This window comes from Tympanuchus pallidicinctus, unplaced genomic scaffold (assembly GCF_026119805.1).
Source record: "Tympanuchus pallidicinctus isolate F22 unplaced genomic scaffold, pur_lepc_1.0 scaffold29, whole genome shotgun sequence".
NCBI lineage: Eukaryota > Metazoa > Chordata > Aves > Galliformes > Phasianidae > Tympanuchus > Tympanuchus pallidicinctus.
This window is the reverse complement of record NW_026294746.1, coordinates 6,304,471-6,327,132: the sequence shown is the minus strand read 5'-3', so window position 1 is coordinate 6,327,132 and position 22,662 is coordinate 6,304,471. Positions and strand designations below refer to the sequence as shown.

The 22,662-nt window shown below is 46.8% G+C and overlaps 1 protein-coding gene across 2 annotated transcripts; it reads left to right on the top strand.

The window, feature by feature from the left end:
* The first annotated feature begins 1,658 nt into the window (after positions 1-1,658).
* Positions 1,659-22,510, top strand: CDC42 (cell division cycle 42). Of its 2 annotated transcripts, none has more exons than XM_052692111.1 (6): positions 1,659-1,788; positions 9,367-9,508; positions 13,389-13,461; positions 15,160-15,269; positions 15,390-15,587; positions 19,604-20,964. In XM_052692111.1, the coding sequence occupies exons 2-6, from the start codon at positions 9,404-9,406 to the stop codon at positions 19,691-19,693; spliced, it is 576 nt and encodes a 191-aa protein (XP_052548071.1). In that variant the 5' UTR covers positions 1,659-1,788; positions 9,367-9,403; the 3' UTR covers positions 19,694-20,964. The 2 variants fall into 2 exon arrangements, with proteins under 2 accessions (XP_052548071.1, XP_052548070.1); XM_052692110.1 differs by lacking the exon at positions 19,604-20,964 and adding an exon at positions 21,085-22,510 and having other exon boundaries at positions 1,660-1,788.
* The last annotated feature ends 152 nt before the right edge of the window (positions 22,511-22,662 follow it).

The window sequence follows — 22,662 nt, the reverse complement described above, 5'->3', positions numbered from 1 at the left end:
TGGACAGTCTCTGTGGGAGATGTGCTTCTGATGCCAACAGTGGCATCAGAATCTTTGCTCATCTTTGGCTTTGCTCATCTTTGGCTGAGACCTGCTCCCCGGAGCTGATGCTTGCTGACGTGAGCTTTGTCTTCTTTTGATCTCAAGAGATGAGTTTAATAATGACTTGATGGGACTGAGAGTGCAGGAAGCATCTCCCCGATGCACCAAGAGCATTATAGCACCTGTGAATTTTTGCATTTTGAAGGCACAGAACCAGGGCTGAGCAAAATCAGAGGAGGGGCAGAGGGGTTTTCAGCCTCATCAGATGGTTTTCAGCTGCCCACTGCAGGGCAGCAGTGCAGGCTTACTGCTGCTAGCACTTTGCCTTCCTGAGCTGCACAACAAGCCCAGCAGGTCTTCCTGGATCTTAAGAATTCAATTGATTTAAATGAGTTTTCTCTTTCAGCCAGGAGGCTGCTTTTTGGCTCCTGCTACTCAAACACTGTGTGTGAGAACTACGTCTGAGTGTCCCGATGCTCCCTGAGTGGATATCTTCACCCTAGCCACACGTATCTTGAACAAAAGACCTTCAGCTTAAATACGTTACCTGTGTTACATATGCAAAAGGTTTCCTGCTCAGCAGTAGTCAATAATATTCAGTATCTCAAGGGAGCCTACAAACAGGAGGGGAATCAACTCTTTGAATGGGTAAATAACTGCAGGACAAGGGGAAATGGATTTAAATTGAGGGAGGGAAGATTGAGGTTGGATGTCAGGGGGAAGTTCTTTCCTATGAGAGTGGTGAGGTGCTGGAACAGCTGCCCAGAGAGGCTGTGGATGCCCCATCCATCCCTGGAGGTATTCAAGGCCAGGTTGGATGGGGCCCTGGGCAGCCTGGTTTAGCATTAAACGTGGAGTTGCTGGCCCTGCCTGTGGCAGGGGGTTGGAGCTTCATGATCCTTGAGGTCCCTTCCAACCCTGGCCATTCTGTGATTCTGTGAAGCACTGGAACAGGTTGCCCAAGGAGGCTGTGGATGCCCCATCCATGGAGGCATTCAAGGCCAGGCTGGATCTGACTCTGGGCAGCCTGGGCTGCTGCTTGGTGACCCTGCATTTAGCAGGGGGTTGGAACCAGATGAGCACTGTGGTCCTTTTCAACCCAGGCTATTCTATGGCACAGAATAACGTAGGGTCCCACCTCCTTGCACATGCTCAGCGGCTTGGTGTGGGGCTCTCAGGACCCCCTCAGATGAAGTAAGCAGTCTTCCTCTCCATGACCGCACATTGCACTCCTCTTGTTTGTATCCAGTTTCCAGTTTCACAGTGTTACACTGCAAAAGGCCCACACACTGACTTAGGTAATGATACACCAGGCTCCTCGAGTAGATGAAGGATGACTTGCTTACATTACCTAGTTTTGTGAAAGCCAGTATTGTTAAGTATGTTTAACATCAGACCCGGTGTATTTTCCTTTGCATTGGCTCTTTTAGTGGTATCAGTCAAGCTGCTCAGGGAGTCCCCAGCCCTGGGGGTACTTAAGGGATGCGTGGACTCGGCACTGAGGACGAGGTTGCGCACCGGCAGCGCTGAGCGATCAAAGCGCCCTTTTCCAAACAGCCCCACCGCCCCCAAACCGGGCGAGCTGGAAGCGCGGCTCCAAGCCCCGCCCTCACGTTCATACGTGATGACGTCACCAACGCCACGCCCCGCCCAACTCTGCGTGATGACGTCACCGGCAGCGTGCCCCTGCGCCTGAAGCGGAGGAGACCCCGCAGCGAGCCGCCAACGCCCGGCGGAGACTCTGAGGTGAGCGGCAGCGCCGGAGCGGGGCGGGAGGCTGGGAGCCGCGCGTCCGCAGCGCGGAGGGGAGGGCGGACGGGTAGGCGAGCCGGGCCCGGGGCCGGCCGTGTGCGAGCAGCGCTCCTTGGGGCTGCGCTGTGTGAGTGCGGGGCCTCACCGCCGCTGGGCCGGGGCTGTTGGCGCAGAGCGGGGCCGAGCTGCGTGTGGGGATGGGGCGGTCCGCCCGGCTCGGCTCGGTCTGCCCTGCGCTCCGCTCCCGGCGCCGCGGGCGGGGGCCGGCCTGGCCTCGCTCGGCAGGAAGCGGCGGGCCCTCCGGCTGCGAGCCCCGCGGTGCCGCCCGGCCGCCCGAGGGAGGAGGGGAAGGCGGAGGTCGGGTGTCGCAGGTTGGGCCTCCGCTTCTTCCGGGAGCGACGCCCAGCTCCGATGCGGGTCCGAGGCGCAGCGCGGGTGTGGGCTTCGCTTTAGGCACCGCGAAACGCTTCCTTCCCTCTCCTCCTCCTCCTGGGGAAGCTGGGAGGCGCTCCCCGGCTTTTGTCTCGCCCAGGTGCCGCTGGGTCATTCGCCGTCCCGTTGGTTCTTTGGGGGCTTGCTGTGGTGGGCGTTTCTCTTTCGTTTTTGAGGTTTCGAAGACGAGAGTGCTGTATTTTAATGCCCCTTCCGTAGCTGCTTCGCTTGTGAGCGGATGGAGCTTGGAAGCTGCTGGTGACAACAGGACGCTGTGCCCAGGTGGCTGTGCAACCTGTGCTTAGCAGAGCTGAGAACGGTGCCTGCCCCATCTGCCAGCACTGCTCTGCTCCCATCATCTGACTGAGCACCACGAAGGCAAGGCCTGGTGGGAGGATGTGATAGATGTGTAGGCAAAAGTAGTTCAGTCTGAGCACTTGTGATTGTATCCGTTTGTGTTTCTTCTCCCCTAGAGAAAGAGGGCCTGGCTGGCTTTATTCAAAATGTTAAATTGGAGCACCCCAAATGGCCTTTTTTTAGAAGAGTAATTAAAACCCAGGTCAAGCTTCTAGTGTTACTGATTGCAGTAAGGCAGTGAGCACTGGGAGCTTGGCTCTGCTGGTTAGCAAGATATTCTTGCACAGAAACAAGTTTAGGTAGCCTTTTTATTAAGTGGAAATGTGTTGTTCTGGCTTGTAAACGAGTGCTTGTTAGTGTAAGATGGTGGGGCAGACAGTGTAGGCAAATATTCACCTGAAGCAGGTAATGCAGATGTGCGTAAGACTTGAATCAATATATTATTAATTGTGAAATGATTCCTTGTTCAGTGTGTTTACTGCTTATGTGCTTCAGTAATAAGGAGGAAAAGCATTTTTAAGGCTTGGTGAGGAATAAAAACTGCTGTGATGCAGGATAAAACACGTTTGCAGTTTGCCAGCATGTCTTAGACAGAAATTTAAATCGTTAGATTTGCGTGCTTTGAACTTGGTTATTCATGAGCTGTGCCTGATGCTTCCAGTTCGTTATGTATCCTGCTTTGGAATTGTTTGCTGGGGACTGATGGCCAGGTGGAAATTTGTTGTGTTTTTATTGTTAAGCAAAAAAGGTCCGAAGGGCCGGAGTATCACAAGTGTCTTTAGATACCTAAGAACAATGGAGGTGTTTTTTACTGGAAAGATGGCTGCTAAATGGAAATGGAGCCCAACTGAAAGCTGTAGGGATTTTCCTGATGAGAGCGTAACTGTGCTTTTGCTTTCCCATAGAAAATATGGTAAGTTGGTGCTGAGAGCTGCACAATGTTTGCTAATCCCGATAAGAAGCTCCTTCTAGTTGAAATGCAATTGTTGTACTGAGAAATGTTTCCCAGCACAGGCAGCTGGGACATCTTAATTGAAATCTCTCCAGAAGTTATCTGTCGCACTGCAGGCTTCAAAGTGAATACAGCACGCTGGTGTAGTTGGGTTCCAGCTTTGCTTCAGAGAACTGGTCCGATACACTGAACGTGCACCACTGCGGTTCTGGTTGTGTTTCACACTGAAACATTTAAAAAAATAAAAAAAGCTCACAGCTTTGAAGTCACCTACAGACTTGCACACTTCAGCCCTCGGTCCTCTGCCTTGCTGTGGCCAGCCCAGCTTCGACTCTGCCCATGGGCTTGATGATGAATTGCAGCCATCCGGGGCGATTGCCCTTCAGGAGGAGTTGTAGGGAGGTGGAATCATCCTCACACTTGATGCTCAGTTTCTGAGGTGCTTTTGCATTAAGTGGAAGCAATGTGGGTTTCTAGTGCTCTAGCAGGAGCTCTCTTTACACACTTTGTGCATTGTAGGCTTTTGCCATTTCTCCTGTCACCCCTTTGTGCTGGAATACACATAAAATGGTATTTTAAGGGTTTAACATATAACAGCACCCTTGCTGCATCTTCTGCCTGCATGAAGGTAAGTGGCCAAAATGACCAGAAGGCAAAAGAAGTGACAGAAATTGCATGAAGGCAGGGTGTCCCTGGGTTCTTATAGTAGTTCCTTTCCCACTAATGTGGGATGAAAGCATCGAATTTTGGGGGGGAAAAACTTTTTGAAATGACTATTTTTTAAGTTGTTTTGCTGCAGATTTACCCCATTTCTTCTGAATGGTGAGGCATGATTCCCTGCGTCCTCCTGTCTCGTGAAAAGGAAGAATGTGAGGCTGGCACCAGCCATGGCAGTTAGCTCCTCATGGCAGGGCAGCCTCTGCTACTTTACCTCTGGCTTCAGCTAAATAAAAGTATTAGGAACACCAAGGGAGATGAGCATCAATGAAAAGTCTCTTCTGGAATGTTATTCTCAGCAAAGCATCGTCTCTTCAGTGCTCAGCAGTCTTGTTGATAGGCCTGAGATAAGCACGCTGCTTCCTGCAGACGGCACTGGGGCAGTTTGTGTGCATGGAGCGCCAGCAACTGAGCCATTCTCTGAGCACTGCAGCCCACGTGCGTGCAGGGCGGCTGCCCTTAGGTAAAAATGCTCACCAAAGCAGCTGTGCTGCTGTCAGTGTCAGCTGTAGCACTGTTAAACGTGTCTGGCTGTAGGGAGGGGAGCTGAGCATGGGGGCTGGTGTGCCCTGTGATGAGCTGTTAGTTGTGCAGACAGGAGCACAGGTACAGCTTGCATCTTGAACTGTTAGCAGCGTGAAGCTAAGCAAATACAGGTAGATGTGCTTTACACTGTATAGAAGCACTGAACAAGATTTCGTTGCACAGCAGGGTTGAACAGCTGTCTGTGGGCTGTGAGAGAGAGTAAAAATTCAAGACTAAAAGCAAGGACTTAACATAAGCTCCTGTATTTCTCAGGGTTTAATACAGGATGACATCCTCTGCCTTCTTCTGCTGAGTTCATGTGGAGGTGGTTGCTCTGAGGCCCGAGAGGAGCAGGCTGCAGTCGGCACACGAAGCCTTGCTGTGCTGTGCCCACTGAGTCATGCTCTGCTTGACCAGGCTTGTTTTGAATTCAGGGCTGTGCAGTGGCATGGCTGTTGAATGTCTTTTATTTTTTCCTTTTAAGTAGTAGAACTTGAAAGGTGTTAATGCTGGTAGGAGTTTAACTTCAGACTTCTGAAATTCTCCCACTCGGCTGTATTCGCTTCCTGTCTTGTGTAGGTCTTCATCAGCCCGTTGTGATGAGCCCTTCTGAAGGGGTAGCTGTCAGTTCTTACATAATTGCAGAAAGTTGCATTAAGCACAGAAAACATCAGTTAATCTCCAAGAGCTGCATTTTGAGGTGACCTTGAGCTTCCCCCTTGGTAGTTCATAGTAACTCGTCCAGAAAAAAAGTTACTTCAAAGCCCTAGAGACTTTGGGATAGATAGGCCCTGTCAAGGGGCAGACTTTGAAGCATGTGTCTGGGATCTCCTGCTGCCCCTGAGTGGAGCACGTGGTTCCTGATAGCAGGTACAACGTCAGCCTGGGTGTCACAGTGCTGCTCTGTCTGTGCTGGTGGCCCCGTGTCTCTGGATGGTTCTGCTGGAGCATTTCCAGCTCTCAGGTGTGGGCAGGGGGGAGGTGGCACCTCCAGTTACTTCCATGCACACTGGGAGCTTCTGGCCAAGCCTCTGGGTGATGGTGGGGGTTGGATCTCCACCAGAATTCTTGTGGTTGCCTCGATGGCACTTTGTAACGCAGCAGCTCTTTTGGCTGCTGAAACAACTTCTGTTTAAAACAAACAGTAGCACCTCACAGAGGGTAAGTTTTGAGACTGGCTTTAAGGGCTGGCTGAACTGTTAGTGGCAGCTCCAAAAAGTCCTCAGAGGGTACAGCTCTTGTGTGGTTGTTTCAAGGTCTTTAACTGCTGTGGTGCAGGGTTGTTTCTGAAGTCAGTCCCCCCTGTTCTTTACAGGTTTTGCCTTAAACTCGATCACTTGCTGTGTTTTGAAGGAGTGCAGCTGTGTGCTGGTTTGTATTTTGACAGACTTTTTTTTTTTTTGTTTTTGTTTAGCTGTTTGGGAAATTAAACCCCCAAACCATAAACTCAGCTTGAACGTTTGAGATACCTTGTGTGCCTGCAGTGGTCTGAGCTACGGGCAAGATGGGCAGGTAACCTTGGCACCAAGTGGTTTAGAGTGTAATAAAGCCTTTCAATTTCATGAAGTGGCACATCTGTCACTTCTCAGCTGCTTGGGGTGAGGAAGGCTCCTGGGGAGCTGAAAGATGGACTTTGGTCTGGAAACTTCAGCTTGCTTCAGGGAATGGCTGCAGTTCCCCTACAGAGGAAGATGCTGGCCGTGGTAATGCTGCTCTTCAGACTGGTTCTGCGTTCAGCCCTTAATCTGTTTTGCACCATCAGAACAGAGGGAACACTGAGGGCTCTGAGGTCCTTTAATGATGTTGACAGCGGTTCGTTACCGCACAGAGAGGCGGAGTGTCGTACGGTCATTCCTGGGACGGAGTTTGCTGGGCTGGGTTTGTAACGCAGGCATGCAATTAGGATCTTCTCCATTTAATGCTCTGGTTTTTCCTCTCTGGTGAGCAAAACCTCCCAGTAGCTGATTACATTGCTTCGATACCCCTCATCTGAGAGACTTCTCGCTGTGGCAGGCTGGGTGAGCTTAGGTTTGTGTGTCAGTGGTGCACGCTGAGGAGCATCACAAAATGGTTGTTGGCTGTCAGCTGGCAGCTTGCAGCAAGCTGCGTTAGCCGGTGGGTGATGAAATGGCAGCAGATTCAGTGCTGTGTGAAGAGGAAGCCGTGGTGCTGCCATGGCTTGACAGGAAGCTTGTACAGGATGTGCAGACAGATTTGACAGCGGGGCTTCCTTTGCCTTAGAAGAAGGTACTCGTTTTAACCTGCAAACAGACATCAGTAGGTTAAGAATCTTAACGAGCTGGGCTTGCGGCTTTACAGCAGTTAAACTGCTGTATGGAGAGAGTGAAGGCAAGATGGTTTGTGCTTCTCATTTCAGTAGGGAATGCTGATTGTATGTCAAGATTGACAGCGTCTCACTGATGCTTCAGCCAGTGATGCTGCACTTCAGGTGCTTGCTGTTAAAGAGGGGAAGGAGGCTTTCCTGAGAGGGGCTGAGGCTGTCTGTGGGTGCCCCATACGTGGGGGGCTGCCAGAGGCTCCTCACACAGGGTTTCTTCAGCCTTTCGTGATCTGCGGTGACTTCTGGTGTGCGTTCAGGCCTGCACTGAGATGTGTGAGACTTGGTGTGGGCATATAATCCCTCTTTGGTGGTTCAGGTAATTCTTCATCCTAACGCTTGCATTTGCTAGCTGCTTCTAGGGGGTGATTCCTAAGGGAGCTCACTTGTCTCTCATGAAAGTGTAACCAAGCTTTTAAACAAAACTCTGACATGTGAGCTGCTTGGGTCTGCACTGGAGCCATCTGATCAATTTGACAAATCTTACCAGGCTTTGTAATCCTCACTTCCCAGAAATCCCATTTCCTGGGATATTCTTGAGTTCTGTGAGATCCCCTTTTGAAATTGTGTGTTGGATGGGGTAAAACTGAGCAGCTGTCAGACATGCAGTCACTTAACGTATGCTTTACTGAAATGCTTTCTTTTTTTTTTCCTTTGATTAGAATACAAAGATTTGAAGAAATAAATGAATTCAGGTTTAAAAAAAGCCCTGTTGAGCAGAACTAACTCAAATTGCATTGTATTCCTGGACTGTATCAGCTTTCTTCTCTAGACCCAACCGCCAGGCTCATAATTATATGTCTCAGTCCACTTACTGCACTCAAACTGGGATGACTTCAGTGCTTTCCACTTTTGTTTCAATTCCCTCTGGTATTTAAAACTGCTATCTGGTCCTGCTGGGTGCTGTGTACGCAGGCGTGCTGTTAATGGGCACTTTGTGAGGAGGAAACAAACTTTGTAATTTTTCCTCCCTTCGTTAGCATTCCCTTTGGGGATGAGTTCTTCTGCAGGCCTGTCTCATGCTGGACTGTTTTGTTTTATCACAACTTGATGTGTGCATCTTCGTATGTTTTCCTGTGGAAGAGTGGATTCCAGGATAGTGCATCCAGCTCCCTGACAAGGACCTTGTTTTCAGCTGTGTTTTGTGTTGAATGGGTGCCATTTCCATGATATTGATGGGGTTGATCTCAGTGCAGAAAGCAGAATGATGAGGTGAGGCTGCAGCCCTGAGGCTCTTGTATTCCCCACCCTGGTGGAGGATATTTCTGTAAGCAAATCCTTGCTGTTTGTGTAAATAATATGGAAATGTTTGGAAGTATTGGCAGCTTTGCAATTAGGCTTGGTGGGGTTAGGGTTTCATCCTCTCATATGGTAACATGACTGAAGGCTTGGTAATTTTACTCATTAGAGTAATAGCTTAATGATAGCTTAATGAAGGGCGGCTGTGCCTGGCTCTGGAGGAAGCCAGCTAAGGTTTGGAGGAAGTATTGGTGGAAAGTACCCAGTTAGTTACAGTGCTCAAATCTGTCCAGGGGCAGCACTGAAACAGTTTGCTGCATCGTGGCTCTGTAGCATGTGGAGAGTGATGGATTCCCTGGGAAATGGGGGCCCTCTGAGCTGCTCTGTTCTGAGCGGGGCTGAAGGTGCAGGTGGAGCTGAAACATGAAGGTTACAGAGCTCGCCTTTGAAAAAAACCGTGCGTGCTTCTGCCTGTACCTGCTTATTTTTATCCTGTGAGCTATTTTCAGAGCTCATGCTGCTGTATTTCCTTGGTAAGATCTCTTGGGAGATACGTTACTTAGCAGCTAGCAAGGCCCGAGTTTGCACTTCCATTTTTCAGTGTATGTAAGGCTGGGTGCTTTTGTGCATTAGAAATAGACTGAAAGGCATTGGGACCTTTTCTGCCCAGCTGTAGGTAATCAGGCAAAAAATATGTTGTATTTTATAGTGACTTGACTTACCTGATTCTTCCCGATGTGAGAAGTGACTGTGCCAAACTTAGCTGGTATTTGGCAATGGTGTGCAATGCAAAGGCTAGCAATTTGGAAGAATTTGCATATATGAAAATGAATGTCCTCTGATGTGTGCAATGGAGTGATTGCATCAAGTGCTTCGTGTAGGAATACCTTCCTGCCAGATCCCAGTGCGTCCTGTCAGTGCCTTGGGCTCAGCTGAAGCTGTTTAATGACACACATTGCAATCAGGGGGAATGAAAATCCTAAATCTCTTTTTTTTTCCTTTTTCCTTTCAGGTTCACGTTGGAGTTGATACTGTAGCAGACTTCAGCTATGCAGACGATTAAGTGTGTAGTTGTGGGAGATGGTGCTGTCGGTAAAACCTGCCTCTTAATTTCTTACACAACAAATAAGTTCCCATCGGAATACGTACCAACGGTGAGTGTGAGAATGGCTCCAGTTCTTGGGGATGGCGGGTTGTGCAGCGTGAGTTTCCTTTCTGAAGAAGTTTTGTGGCATGAACACCTCAATATCTGTACCTTCAGCTTGTTGCAGGCTGATGCACCACGGAAAAGTAATGAGGGTCTGTGCTGCTGCTGATCCTTGCTGTCACCTGGTGGTGCTGGGGTTGTTTCCTGTGTGCAGTCAATTCCTGCTGTTTGAGTGCTTTGTAGGGTCTTGGCTGCTGTTTGTTGATGGCCACTGGCTGGATTTTCTGAATCAGATTATCTGCAGTTGCTAAAAGTGCAAAGTGGAGGTCGGGCAGCAGGAACTCCTTGTCTCCAGCTTGCTGAGCTCTGTTGCAGCCACACCTTTACTTTTAGGGAAAATGGTACTTCATGCTGCTCAGATGGTCACTGACCACAGTTATCATTTTTGGTGCTGATTTTTGCTTTGCAGCTTTGAGAGATCACGCAGTGGAGTGTGGAGTGTGTGCTTACTCCTCCTGTTCAGCTGAAGTCCTGTTTGGATCTAGAGCGTTCAGTCTCATTCCAGTTGTGCATACAGATATTTAACAGCTTTGTATGTATTCCTTTTGTCGTCATGTAAGACCTGTCGTAACCTTTTTGAGTCTTACAGTGTCAGTTTTCTGAGCTACCAAATCCCTTGGCTTGTCTCAAGATCAAGGTTAGAGCAGTCTGACTGCATGTGTTGTTTTTCTGATAGAGAAGTGTGTTGCTCTAATAGTGCCTGTGCAGGATTGGCATGCTGGCAGTGGGTTGTTCAGTTTGTTTTGGGGGTCACTGGGCTGTTACAAAGCAACTTAAATGAACAGAACTCCTTTGAGATGCTGGGTTCTTCATGGTGCCTCTTTCAAAGCAGCAGATACTTTGTGTAAAAGCAAACAAAAAAAGGAACCCACCAAGCCAAAGGGGAGAAAGAAGTCGTTTTTGTGACAGAGAAGCTGCAGGAAGTTTCTGTGATTCTTTTTAGTTGCTGTCTCTGACCACTCTCTGAAGACTTCAGCTTGCTAAACTTGAGGCTTCCCTGGAACAGGACTGACTTTTTGTGAGCTTAGTTGTGGATTTGGTGCTGAAGAAGAAGTGGTGCAGGTATCCCCAAGCCTAAGAGCATGCAGTTTGGTGCAGTGACCAGCCTGAGGGCTGTGTGTAGGCATGGAGACCAAAGCTCAGCCTTCTGCAGAGATCCTCCTGTTTAGGCAGGGGACTGGTTGTGTTTGAATCTGCACTTTGCTGCTGTGCTGTTTCTGGGATAACCAAGCGCTGCACAGAGCCTGGGGAAGTCTGCTTGCCCTATTAAACTAGTCTTTATAGTCAAGACAAAATGAAAGTGTTCAGTGAGGTTTCAGCAGTGAGCCTGAAGCTTCTATATTTATCCCCAGTGAAGTTACCCTTCATTACATTCAAAAATGTTTCAATCTTAAACTTGTGAGGTTTCAAAATACACGTTTCAAGTCTGCTGTCCTGCAGATGGTAGTATCTATAAAGCCCTGCTCATAAGCAGTGTGGAACAGCTACTCGAGTTACGTGTCATTTAAGTGTGCTCATGATGTGCTGAGGCTCAATTGTGGTACTTTTTAAAACTGTCCCATGCTTCTGAAATCGTTTTTTCCTCCTGAACCTTATCTTCAGAGTCTCAGTGTTCTGGGAATATCACAGGCCAGTTGCCACCTCTGGCCTAAAGGCTTCTTTCAGGCTCTGAGAACTGGTAAGTAGGCTCTGATATTCTGGCTAATGCTTGTAGTAATAAATAGGAATAGAAGTGTAACAGCATCATTCCAAAATGGAAGGCAGAGCCTTGTGACAGGGCACAGAGCAGTTGGTAGCAGGTGAGGTGCTCTGTAAGCCTGAGTCTGGCTTCAAACTGATCTGTTCTGCACGTGTAGCTGCTGAAGGCTCTGATACAAGCTGTGTGTGCTGTTGCCCTGCTTGGCTGTACCTGCACTCTGCAGCTGCTGGTTCAGTCTGATAGGATCTTTCAGTTGGTTCTGTTTTGCTTTTCTTTCTCAAGGGTATTTCCCAGGGGGACGCGGATTTTGTGCTGGGATGGAGTTTATCGCATGCGTATTTTTGACATCGTTCCCTTTTCAAAAAAAGCAACAAGGAACTTGTGTTGCAGTGGCACTGTCAGTGCCTGGGGAATGGTAGGTGGTGTGAGTTCTGTAACGTGGAAGCTTGAGCTTCCTGCTGTAGGGGGCTGTCTGGTACCAGCAGGAACTGAAACTTCTTGTTGGTCTGTTGCTGCTCTGGGTTTTAGGCTGTTTAGCACAGCTGAGAATGAAATGGTGGTTGTGCTAGATCTGTGGTGCATGCAAGTTTGTCATGAAGAGCTGGCCTTTTAACCCTGGCCTCTCCAGTGCTGGATCCACAGCCTTTCTCAATTCTAGCTGTACCTTTAAAAACAAAAACCAAGTGTGTTAATCCTCCTAAGGGGCAGCTGCATTTAATAACTTAAACTCTGTTCACTGGGTACAGATGAGAGGTAATAGTAAAGGGCCAGAGCAGGAGTGCTGATTAAGGAATATCTTTGGGATTTCAAGCTTGTCAAAATCCTCTGACACCTCAAAGAGTCGGTGCTGTGACCTTCAGTGAGGAGCATGCCACTTCTGATCCTTTGGGTCGTTTGTACTTTGGGGTGTTGAAGTAGTGGTCACTGCACGTGGAATGTGCCTGTGAAATGCCTGCAGCCTCCTTCCGCACCCTGAAGGTCTTGTGCTGTGGCTGGATGCTCACAGGAGGGTGCAGTAAAGCAAAATCAGGGCAGTGTGTCAAAGGATTGGGCTGCAGGTAATGGGAGAATGTTGAAGTCTCTTGCAGTCCTTAAATCCCGAAGGTTAAACCATAACTGTTTGAGAGGGAAACTTCCAGTTCTAGTTGGTGGTTCTGGGGATGCATAACTTCCTTCTGGGTAACAGTGGGTTGTAACAAATTGGAAAAATCAATGTGGCAGGTATTGCTTTAACCAGAGCATTGGCTGGAGAGGAGATGGATCTGAACTCATCAAAGTTCAGCTTTGAAGTGCTGTTCTGCTAGTCTTAGTCGCATATCTTAGTGGAAATTGTTCAAGGGCCTAAGCTTGTAATGAGACCTTGTGGATAGGTGTGACAGCTCATGTCTCAGCGTTCCTCCTTCCATCACTTCTGTGAAAACCTTCCGAATTCACTGGGACCTGCTTTAATGCTGCAATTTACTTCGGCTGTGGAAGCTGCTCAGACTTGATTGTTGTGTTGAAGGGTATGGAGCTTTCACGTCCTTGCTGAGATCACTTGCAGCACGATGTGCAGACAGCTTTTTTTTTCTAATGGGAAAAGCTTTTGATGAAGATAGCTTCTGAAACGCTTTGTTCTGGTTCTGAAGATGAAATGGTCACTGAAATTAATGTTGACCTCCAGCAGTAGTAATGAGTTAATGAGTTTGCAGGTTTAGAAGGAAAAGGCTTTGGGTAGGAGCGTGTGATCAGCTGTGTTGTAAACAAGTTGCTGGGTGAAACGCTTGGTGCAGTGTGTGCTTGTGGATGGGACTGTTGTACCAGCTGCTGCACAGATGCTGTAGCCTGATCTTCTCAGTTACAGGCAAGAGCTGTTACAGGTGTTTTGTTCAGTGGCTTTTCTGGTATTAGATGCAGCAGTGTATCTAATGTGCCTTTACTTTAGAGAAAGTGTGGAAATAACTCTTGCATCCCTATCACAAATGGAATCATCCCGTTAACAGCGTCAGTGGCAGTGCAGGAAGCGTGACGGATTCTGGCCTGCTGAGATGACTCTTGTACAAATCAGAGGGGGCTCAACGTGGTAAGTAGTGCGATGGCTTGAAAGATGGCATACTGACCTGCTCTTAAATGTTTCTTTCCTGAACAGGTCTTTGATAACTATGCTGTAACGGTTATGATTGGAGGAGAGCCTTACACTCTAGGCCTCTTTGATACTGCAGGTGAGAAATCGAGTGCTCGTGTCATTGTAACTGCCCTAGATTTAGCTGAAGTGATGCTGACCATAAAGGTGCACCAGAAGAGGCAAAAGTTGAAAGGGAAAAGTCTGCAGGCTTCTTTGTTCATTGTGATTAGACTGTATTTGAGTCCGTGGCTGGAGTAATGTGCAGTGGTTACACAGCTATCGTGCATTTATTAGCAAGCATGAGAACTTAACAAGAGGTGGTAGGAGCTTACCCAGGACTTGTCCAGTCCCCAGCACGTAATAACAGCAGAGCAGTGCACAGCTTCTGATGTTGCAAGCTGTTGTTCAGTGCAGTCCTGTCAGAGAACTTGGCTGGTAAAGTGTTGCCTAAAATTACCTTGGTAGAACTTAATGGGACTCTTTCCAGCTGTATTCTTGCAGATGCATTGTTAGTGTTTTATTAATTACTGATGTGATCTTGTGCTCCAGTTAAGTACTAAGGCTTTAATTACTCTTCACATTGTTCTCAGAAGCGTGGTTTGTATGTTATTACAAACTCCTTAGTTCCTGGATAAGATGCTCTGTGGAGAAGAAGCCAGATGAGTTAGTGCATGCAGCTTGATGAAAATAAAAGCTTTCTTTTTGGAGCCAAGCTTGTGAAATTAAAGGGCTGCTGCTTTGAGGGTCACCCATCTTTTTACTAAACAGCAGCTCCTAGTGCAAGCTACAGAACTTAAATGAATAAAACCCAGATTAATGACTGACATATTGTAAAAACTTTCTACTGTGAAGACAGCTTTTTGGGGGATACTTTTAATTGCAACAACTTGTTTTGGTCAGTGCTTAGCTCCCATGTGTTTCCAGAGCAGTACAGCAGCTGCCACAAGCTGTTCAGATCTCCGTCTTCAGTCTGCAGATCTTCCACTGAGGTGTCCAGGTGTGGTCAGCTCCTTTCAGGTCGCTGAGGTCTTTGAGACTCGGTTGAAATCCAAGTGTTTTTGGAACAAATGTTTCTCAGCTGGTTGCCAGCTCACGCAGCTCCTTAAACGGGAGCCTTGCTTTGCTCTAAGAAGAGCTGCACTGAATTGAGCAGGTGTAGAAATGAGCTGCTGCAGTTTGGTGGGTCGGTGCTTGCAGTGTGCTGCAGGGACTGCTGCTGTCTGATGTGCAGCCCAAAGGGAGCAGCTTGGCTTCCTTTGAAGCACAGCCTGCCCTGTGTATATTTTTAGGGGATGGCTGCTAGGCAGCCTTGTTACTCCCACACCTGTAACAGCAGCATTCTTCTCTTGCTGTTTAAAGAACACTTCCCTAGATGTTTTCAGATGTGAACTGGGACCTCCTAGGGAGCAGAATTGCTTCTGAAACTTTACTTTTAGCGTGTTAATGAAATTCGATGTCGGAATATGTTTTATGGTAGAGTAGGTGCAGAAGACCTGACTTACAGCCAGATTTACATTCTGCAGTCTGAGGCTGCTTGACCTAAAAAGAATTTATTAGGGCACACTGCTGACCTTCCCTTCTCTCTTGTGACTTTAAGCTGCTTGTTGTTACATAGCAACTGAATGAATTCTGTATCTGAATATAGGCTCCCTGAATGTTTGGATTCAGTGTATTTGCTTAAGAGTTAGAACTACTCACAGTAATGCTTTTGTGCTGGAATGTGTACTCTATCAACCTGTAGAAGGCAATATTTTGCAGTCTACCTCTAATACTGTGTTAATCTTCTCCCTTATAGGTCAGGAAGATTATGATAGATTACGACCCCTCAGCTATCCACAGACAGATGTATTTCTGGTCTGTTTTTCAGTGGTATCTCCTTCTTCATTTGAAAATGTGAAAGAAAAGGTTGGTTTGACTCTGCCCGAGTTCTCCTGAGAAGGAGCTGCTGCTGTGATTTTAGTAGTACCTAAAGTGTTAATCTTGACTAGGTGGTCACTAATAAGTACTCTTATCTTCCCTTCTTAGTGGGTACCCGAAATTACTCACCATTGTCCAAAGACTCCTTTCCTGCTTGTCGGGACCCAAATTGATCTAAGAGATGATCCTTCAACAATTGAAAAACTTGCCAAGAACAAGCAGAAGCCCATAACTCCAGAGACAGCCGAAAAACTGGCCCGGGACCTGAAGGCTGTTAAATACGTGGAGTGCTCTGCGCTTACACAGGTAAGAGTTGGTCTTCGACCATTTCTGCTTGTATTCCATATACAGATCTGTATTCCATATACAGATATATTTTTTTCAGTTACAGGGGAAAAACAGCTCGGAATGACTGTGAAAGGATGTGAGCTCCATTTCTGCTGTTGACACAGTAGCTTTCTCTGTCCTGTTGTTCTCAGGCACGAGGAGCTGGCAGTGGTACAAAGCAGATCAGCCTGTGGAGATTTAGGCACGAGTGGAGAGGGGAGGTGAAGGACTTGCTTGCTGGGTTTGCTTTTGTGTTGGAGCAAAGTTGTTATCTAAAACTTAGAAGGCATGTTACAGACAATAAGTGGGTTAGAATGCAATTCACAGCTGAAGAGAGCAGTCAAAGAAAAAACAGATCTCAGTTTCTGTCTTAGTGAAGTAAGTTTTGTTCCTTCTATGAATAGAAGCCTTCCTAATTGAGAGCTTCTTTCTTTTCCTTTTTAGAGCTTCCTTTCTCTTCTCCCCACCCAGTCGACAGTGACCTTTATATGCCTTAAGATGGAAGTTCTGTTGAAACAGAAAATACTGATCATATAGTTCTTAAGATATAAACGTGGCTGTGCTGTGAACTAATGTGTGAAAATGAGTCTGAAAACGACTGAAATTGCTGACTTGAGGCACCAAAACCTGGCAGTCTTTCCCCCTTAAGTCAGTGTGGGGAGGGTGGATAGCTAGGATCTGCCTTGTCTTTGGGTGCCTTGGAAACATAATCTCGTGTGTCCACTCCTGCACAATATATTACAACTCCTAGCAGTGTATTTAATGCTCCTCTGTGAAGAATTAGTACCTACAGGATGTACACAAACCAGAGGTGCACAATATCAAGCTTTTCACTCTATCATTTTGTTGCACTGATCTGTAGTATCTTGAGCACAAAACTTCGTTGCTGAGCTTCCAAGCCTGAAGTTCTGCTTCCCTTGCATCCTCTGCCCAGGTTGCACAATGGCTTTTCCATTTGTCATCCTGAGTTTTTTTTTTTGTTTTTTTTTCAAACTGAGAACAGCCTTCTGAGGGAGTGTGTGGGACGCTGCCCTGAGGTGTTGTGGCAAGGAATCCTGCTATAGGTGATGTCAGTTGCACAACCTGAATGCTGCTGCTGGCTAGACTGTGGGACCTACGTGTTGGTGAAATGGATAGCAGGATTTTTTTGCCCTTTCCTCTGTGTCTTCAAATTTGCTTTGTTCAATCTGTTCAAATTACATGGAAGCACCTGAAATTACTAGAAGGGCTGATAGAGCAACTTCATTGTTTATCCATTCTTTTAATTTCCAGATAAATTAAGTGTATCTGTTGCAGAGAACAGCTTTATGCACTTGGAAGCTCAGCCTGAATTTCCTCCAGAGCACTCTGGTGGCTGTATATCCAGTAGTGGTCTCAGAAGTTGGGAATAATCTGGTAGGAGGATTCTGAGGCTTTCTCACCTGAAAGATTAGTCAGTCTTCTGCTCTGCTCTTTTTACTTCATTTTGTCATTGACCTTCCCTGCAAAGCATCTCTTACTCAGCCTGTTGGTAATACCTGCCAAACAGAAACGTGGATGTTTGACGTTTCCAGCAGTGATGGAGCTGGTGGTTTGCTGAGCACAGAGGGCAGCTGGCTGTTCTAGCCAGGAGGATTGTTTTCCTACCTGCAAGGCAGTGCTGTAGTAGTTGGTTTCAAGTGAAGCTGGGTTCAGCTGGGTAATTCCAGTTATCTCTTTACCTTGGCATCCATCTACACAGTTAATCTCAGCTGTCTGGGGTTTTCTGCCTTCCCACTAACTTGCAAATGACTTCACAACAGTAATAAATAATCATAAAATTACGGAGCTGTTATTTTTGTTTTCCCCAGGATTTAGGATTTCATTTGTCTGTGTGTCAGTCAGATGTTCTGAAAACAATACGTGGGTCCTAAGAGGCTGAGTTTGTTCTGTAAAGGCAGAGTATCTGCACCATCGTGAGTCTGGATGACTGCAGTGGTGAAGTCTGAACTCTGTTTTCCTTCCCTCTTCAACATTTTTTTTTTCTTAAGGTATAGTGCTTTTCTTGTGATGAAGGCACTGAAGTAGGTCAGCACGGATGCCTTCAGCCTTCTTCCTTCAAAATAATACCCAAACACCACTGCCAGTAGTGGGTAACACTTCCTCTTCAGGGCAGGGTGATGGACTTGCAAATAAAGCCAGTTGTTGCTTCTGTCATCCTTAAGTCTCAGTGTAGCTCCCTGTAGCTCTGTGCAGCTACTAAGCACAAGGGAACACTTTGAATTTTGTTCCTTTTTTATATCCTGGGCTTGAGCACAGCTGATGGTTTTGACAAAACCAGGTTTGTGAGGGCCCTTAAGTTTCCCATGAGGAAGTGGGGATAAAGAGAGCCAGAGCCCAGCTGGCTCACTGCTGCGGCCCAGAGCAGTGCTGCTTCAACCAGAGCATCAAGGCCTGTGGGCTGCTCAACCCAACGCAGCTCCTTGCATGTGCCCAGGCTTCTGTCATCCAGCCTTCTGTCTCCAGTCCAGTTCTTGCAGTAATTTTACCCTTTTTTGTCATCACTTATCCCTGTCTTTCTGTACTAGGAAAGCAAAGGAGGAGTCCAAGAGTAGTACACTAAAAAGAAGTGTTATTTTTCTCAACTTTTGCCCTATTTGGGTTCTTTGTTGCATAATTGAGTCTATGCTACAGCCTTATCCTCAGAGAGGGAATATCTAACTAGTACTCAGGCTGCATTTAGGCATTATCAATTGGAGGTCTCTAAGGTTTTTTGAGTGTAGGTTGCAACTCTTAAAACATGCTGGAGAAAATGTACAGAATTGCATGTGTACTTGATAAAAGTAAGTTAATAATCTTGCATGTAACTTGGACATAAATGCTTCCAGGTGGAATTGTCTTAGAGACCTCCTGTGTGAGTGCTCCAGTAAAAGACTTGCTGAGAGGGAAGTATCTGAACCAACCTCTTGTTTGGATGGTGTTCAAAAACAAAAATCTACAAACGCCACAAATGTTTGCAGGAAGTAATTGAAGCTTTTCTGTTCTTCTTTGGCTGACATAAAGCAGTTCTTCAGAAGTTACAAAGGTTGCACTGGTGACAGTAGATTTAGGCGAGTCCAGTTAGCACAAACTGAGCCAGGTTTCACTTCTGGCGTTCACGTGAAACCTGGCAGAGCTGTGTGGGAGTGCTGATGTATTGTGGTGGTCTTGTTGTGCTTACGGTAACTGCAAGGCATGCTCTGTGCTCTGATGCAATCCCTGCAGACCTCTTAGAGCTCTGACTGCTTGTGAAGTGCTGGATCTTGGTTATCCAGTCCTAACGTAGTGTCTGTTTTCCTTTGAATGGTTACACTTGCTTTAATGACTAACTGAATAACTGAAGTGCATCGTTCCTGTAGCTGGCTGTTAGGTAAGGTATTGCATCACTTTGTGTGTGACTGAACAGCCAATGTCTGAAGATGACGGTGGCTTACTTAGAGAGGCACCGCTTCAATCCCAGGTCGTGTTTTCCCCGCTGTCTGGAGTTGTTCAGTTATTCGGGGCTGAATTCACAGAGCAGAATGGTGTGGAGCCTTTGCTCTGGTCTGGCTGCTGCTGTAGGTGCAGCAGTGAATCCATGCACCTGCCGTGGCCGCTGACCTGCCAGAGGAGTGCACTAGGTGGGGCACACAGCTCTCCCGTGTGTTTGTTCCCCTGTAACTCACCAGGTGTGTTTGCAGCACTTAGGGGAAAACACGATTTTGTGAGCAGCTCCTTCCTCAGGTGGCTTTGCCAGCTGCTGTGTTTGTGCCTCTGCCCTCTTGGGTGTTGCTGTTGTTTAACTTGGTGGTCTGTCACATGTTCTGTCTGTCTCTTTTCGCTTCTGGGTTGTCTAAAGGAGATGTCTTCCTGGGATCTACTTTGTTTTTTGCAAAGTAAATCTTGTTACTGCCTGTGTGAATTCAGCCTGCTCTATCCTGAATGCTCTTTGTATCTGCTTGTTTTTCTCTAATCCTCTAACCTGGCTGCTGTTTTTTCTCCTCCCCTCTGTCTTGTAGAGAGGTCTGAAGAATGTGTTTGATGAGGCTATCCTAGCTGCCCTCGAGCCTCCGGAAACTCAGCCCAAAAGGAAGTGCTGTATATTCTAAACTTTCTCCTTCCCCTCTTGCTGCTGCTTCCTCTGTCCCACTACTGTAGAAACCTGGTTAAAAACGAATAAAGCCACCTCTATTGAAAGCTGTTGTCTGCTTACCATTTTAGAGCAACCTCTGTATTAGCTCTTGGACTGACAGTGCTTAAAATCTTTAGTAAAACATTGTGACCATGGAACGTGAACTGGACTCGCTTAACTCTCTGCTGCTTGGGTTGCCAGATGTGGGTAGCTTTATAATTCAGGCTGTTGGGGGAAAGGATCTGATTACATCATTTCTCTATAAGAAAAAGATTGAAAGAATAAGACATGATGTTTGATCTTCCTGAATCCAGCTGGAAGAAGCGTTGCGTGTTTTCAATTTCTACTTGTGACTCTTGTTAAATGTAATTGCATGACAAAAGTACATGGAACGGTGATCTGCAAGTGATGCTGTAATGTGAAGGAATTTCTGGTTCTCCTTTGTGCAGTGAGATGTTTTTGTTGCAATTGCTTTGGCTGTCTGTGCTGTAGTGGAGTATTTGTAAGTCCTTGGGAAGGAAATATCGATGTATTTGCTACTGCTTTATGAACTGTTAAGACTCTCTTGCTTTCACTAACACGATAGAACATTTCAGTAATAGATTCTTAAAGCCTGTTACTGTAAGATGTAAAGCTGCTTCTTACTCTTACGCTTCTGATTTTTATTGTTTGAAGGAGAATAACGTCAATTGTAGTTTCCTTAAATTTTGAAATTAAAAACTGCGGTTGTTTGTATAAATGACTGATGAAGCTTTATTCTGATTTTCTCTTCCTGGCTTCAGTTTAACACCTGTGCAGCGTCCCTGCTTTGTACTCCTCCCATTTCCACTCTGATACCATGCACAGCTTCTGGCCTCTACCTGCGTGCTCCTGAGCACAGGCTGCGGGGCCGGAATCCTGCCCTGAGCGTGTCGTGGATCAGTTTATCATTGCATGCTTGCCTTGTCTCCTCTCCTCCCCTCGACACGCAGGTGTCTGCCCTGCTGTGCTGCCGTGCTCCAGTAGAGCTCTTCCATTTGAATGCAGCACTTTCTGCTTTGTTGTTAGCATGCCAGATGTGTCACTGCCCAACTAATCATAAAAACTGCCTTAAGGAAACGACTTCGGTCCGTGTGTTTGCTTCTCGTGGAGTGTACTGCTCTGTTTTCTAAGCACTGTGCTCGTGGTCAGCAGATGGGCTGCTGCGATAAGGAGCTGCTGACGGCAGCAGTGCAGCTGGGGCAGACCTTGAGCAAAGGAGGTGGGGGGTCTGGGTGTCGGATGGGGGTCCCTCACTGCAGGGGTTGGTCTGCCACCTGGATCTCGGTGCTTTTGTTTGTGTGAACTCAGAAATGAGACCTGCCCCTTTCTCTCTTTGCCCCTTTTCAGAAAGGCCTAAAGAATGTATTTGATGAGGCGATATTGGCTGCCCTGGAGCCTCCGGAGCCGAAGAAGACTCGCAGGTGTGTGCTGCTATGAACGTCCCTCCACAGCCCCTTCTGCAAAGCTGGTGTTTGATGTCATACTAAAAGCAATGTTTAAATCAAACTAAAGATACAAATTTTAAAATTTGTTTTTTGCAATAATGACAAATACCCTGCACTCCCATCTCCCCCACACGATCCCTGTGTGAGATGAGAATGTTAGTGTTTATTCCCCAGTGTCCCCTCAATTCAGTTAAACTAGTTAATTTTGAGTAATTACGTAGTATCAGAAAACACTGATCAGTACTAGTTTTTTATTTTGTTTACTGTTTCTAATTTTTTTGTTTAAAATCCAGGCATGCTCGTCATGACTTTTTTCTGTAACAGACTAATTCTAGGCTGTTTTACTGAAGCCTTGCCCCTTCTGCCAGTCTGGCAAGACTTAGTTCTGGTTTCAAGAACTCCTAGGGCTGTTCTGCAGCCAGCCAGCAGCCTGTGTGTGAACAGCCTTTCATACTAAAGACAAATACAGGAAAGTGAGATGTCCCAAGCTGGTGCTCCTCTAAGGAGGAGTGTAGAAAATGTATCTGCATCTCCTCTGAAGTTGCCTTGTATCTCTCTCTCTCTCTCTCTCTCCCCCCCTGGCTTCCCACTGTGCAAGTCATAAATTTCTGCCCCGTCCTCTAAGTTATAAAGTTTTAGGCACAGAAAAATCCTTTCTCCTGGATGCACCATCAGACTTGGAAACTAACTTGTCAGTCTCTTTGTGAGCTTTTGGTCACGGGATGAAGAAATAACTGCACCTTTTAAAGCATGCCCAACTGACACAGTTGGCTTTTAACAAGCCCATCTTTCTGCCAATCCTTTCTTATTTGAGAAATGCTTCCAAGGACCAGCATACCCACTGCTGTCTGGATGCACTGAAAGAACCTGGCATGTATTGGAATGAGAGCTGGTCCTGGTGGTGCATCTCCCTACGAAGGTTTGGTGTCCTTCAAGGAGAGGTTGAAAGACAGACCTGTCAGTAGGAAGGAACTGTGGGGAGGGTTTCCTAGTGTTCAGCATGGCACCATGCAGGGACCAGTTGAGGGAATCCCCTTTTTCTGCATTTTAAGTAACCTTGAAGCTGTAAGATGGGTTCCAGCCCAACAAGGATTGTGTGCAGGATCTTTACATAGACAGCAGTATTCGTAGGGACTTTACCACAAACCACATTTTGGCTTGCAAGTTAAATTGTTTTTCTTTTAGGGAAAAGACTTAGGGAATCTTCTCCATCTTCCCAAACTCCAATTTCTTGTCAACTCATTAGTGTTGAACCAATGCTTTTTCATGTCTAAGTTCTTTGTATATGCATTCTTTTCAGATGTATTAAACATAAAATATCTTCACAAGCCTGCCTGAGGGTAGTTATTTCTCTAGTCTCTCTTGAGCGTGGAGGACTTGAAAACGTGGCTTTTATCCTTTGTGAGCTTGCAAGTTAATGTGGGCCTTTCCTTGATACCTAATTCTGTAAGATCCTTCTTCCCTCATCTCTGCTGCTGGC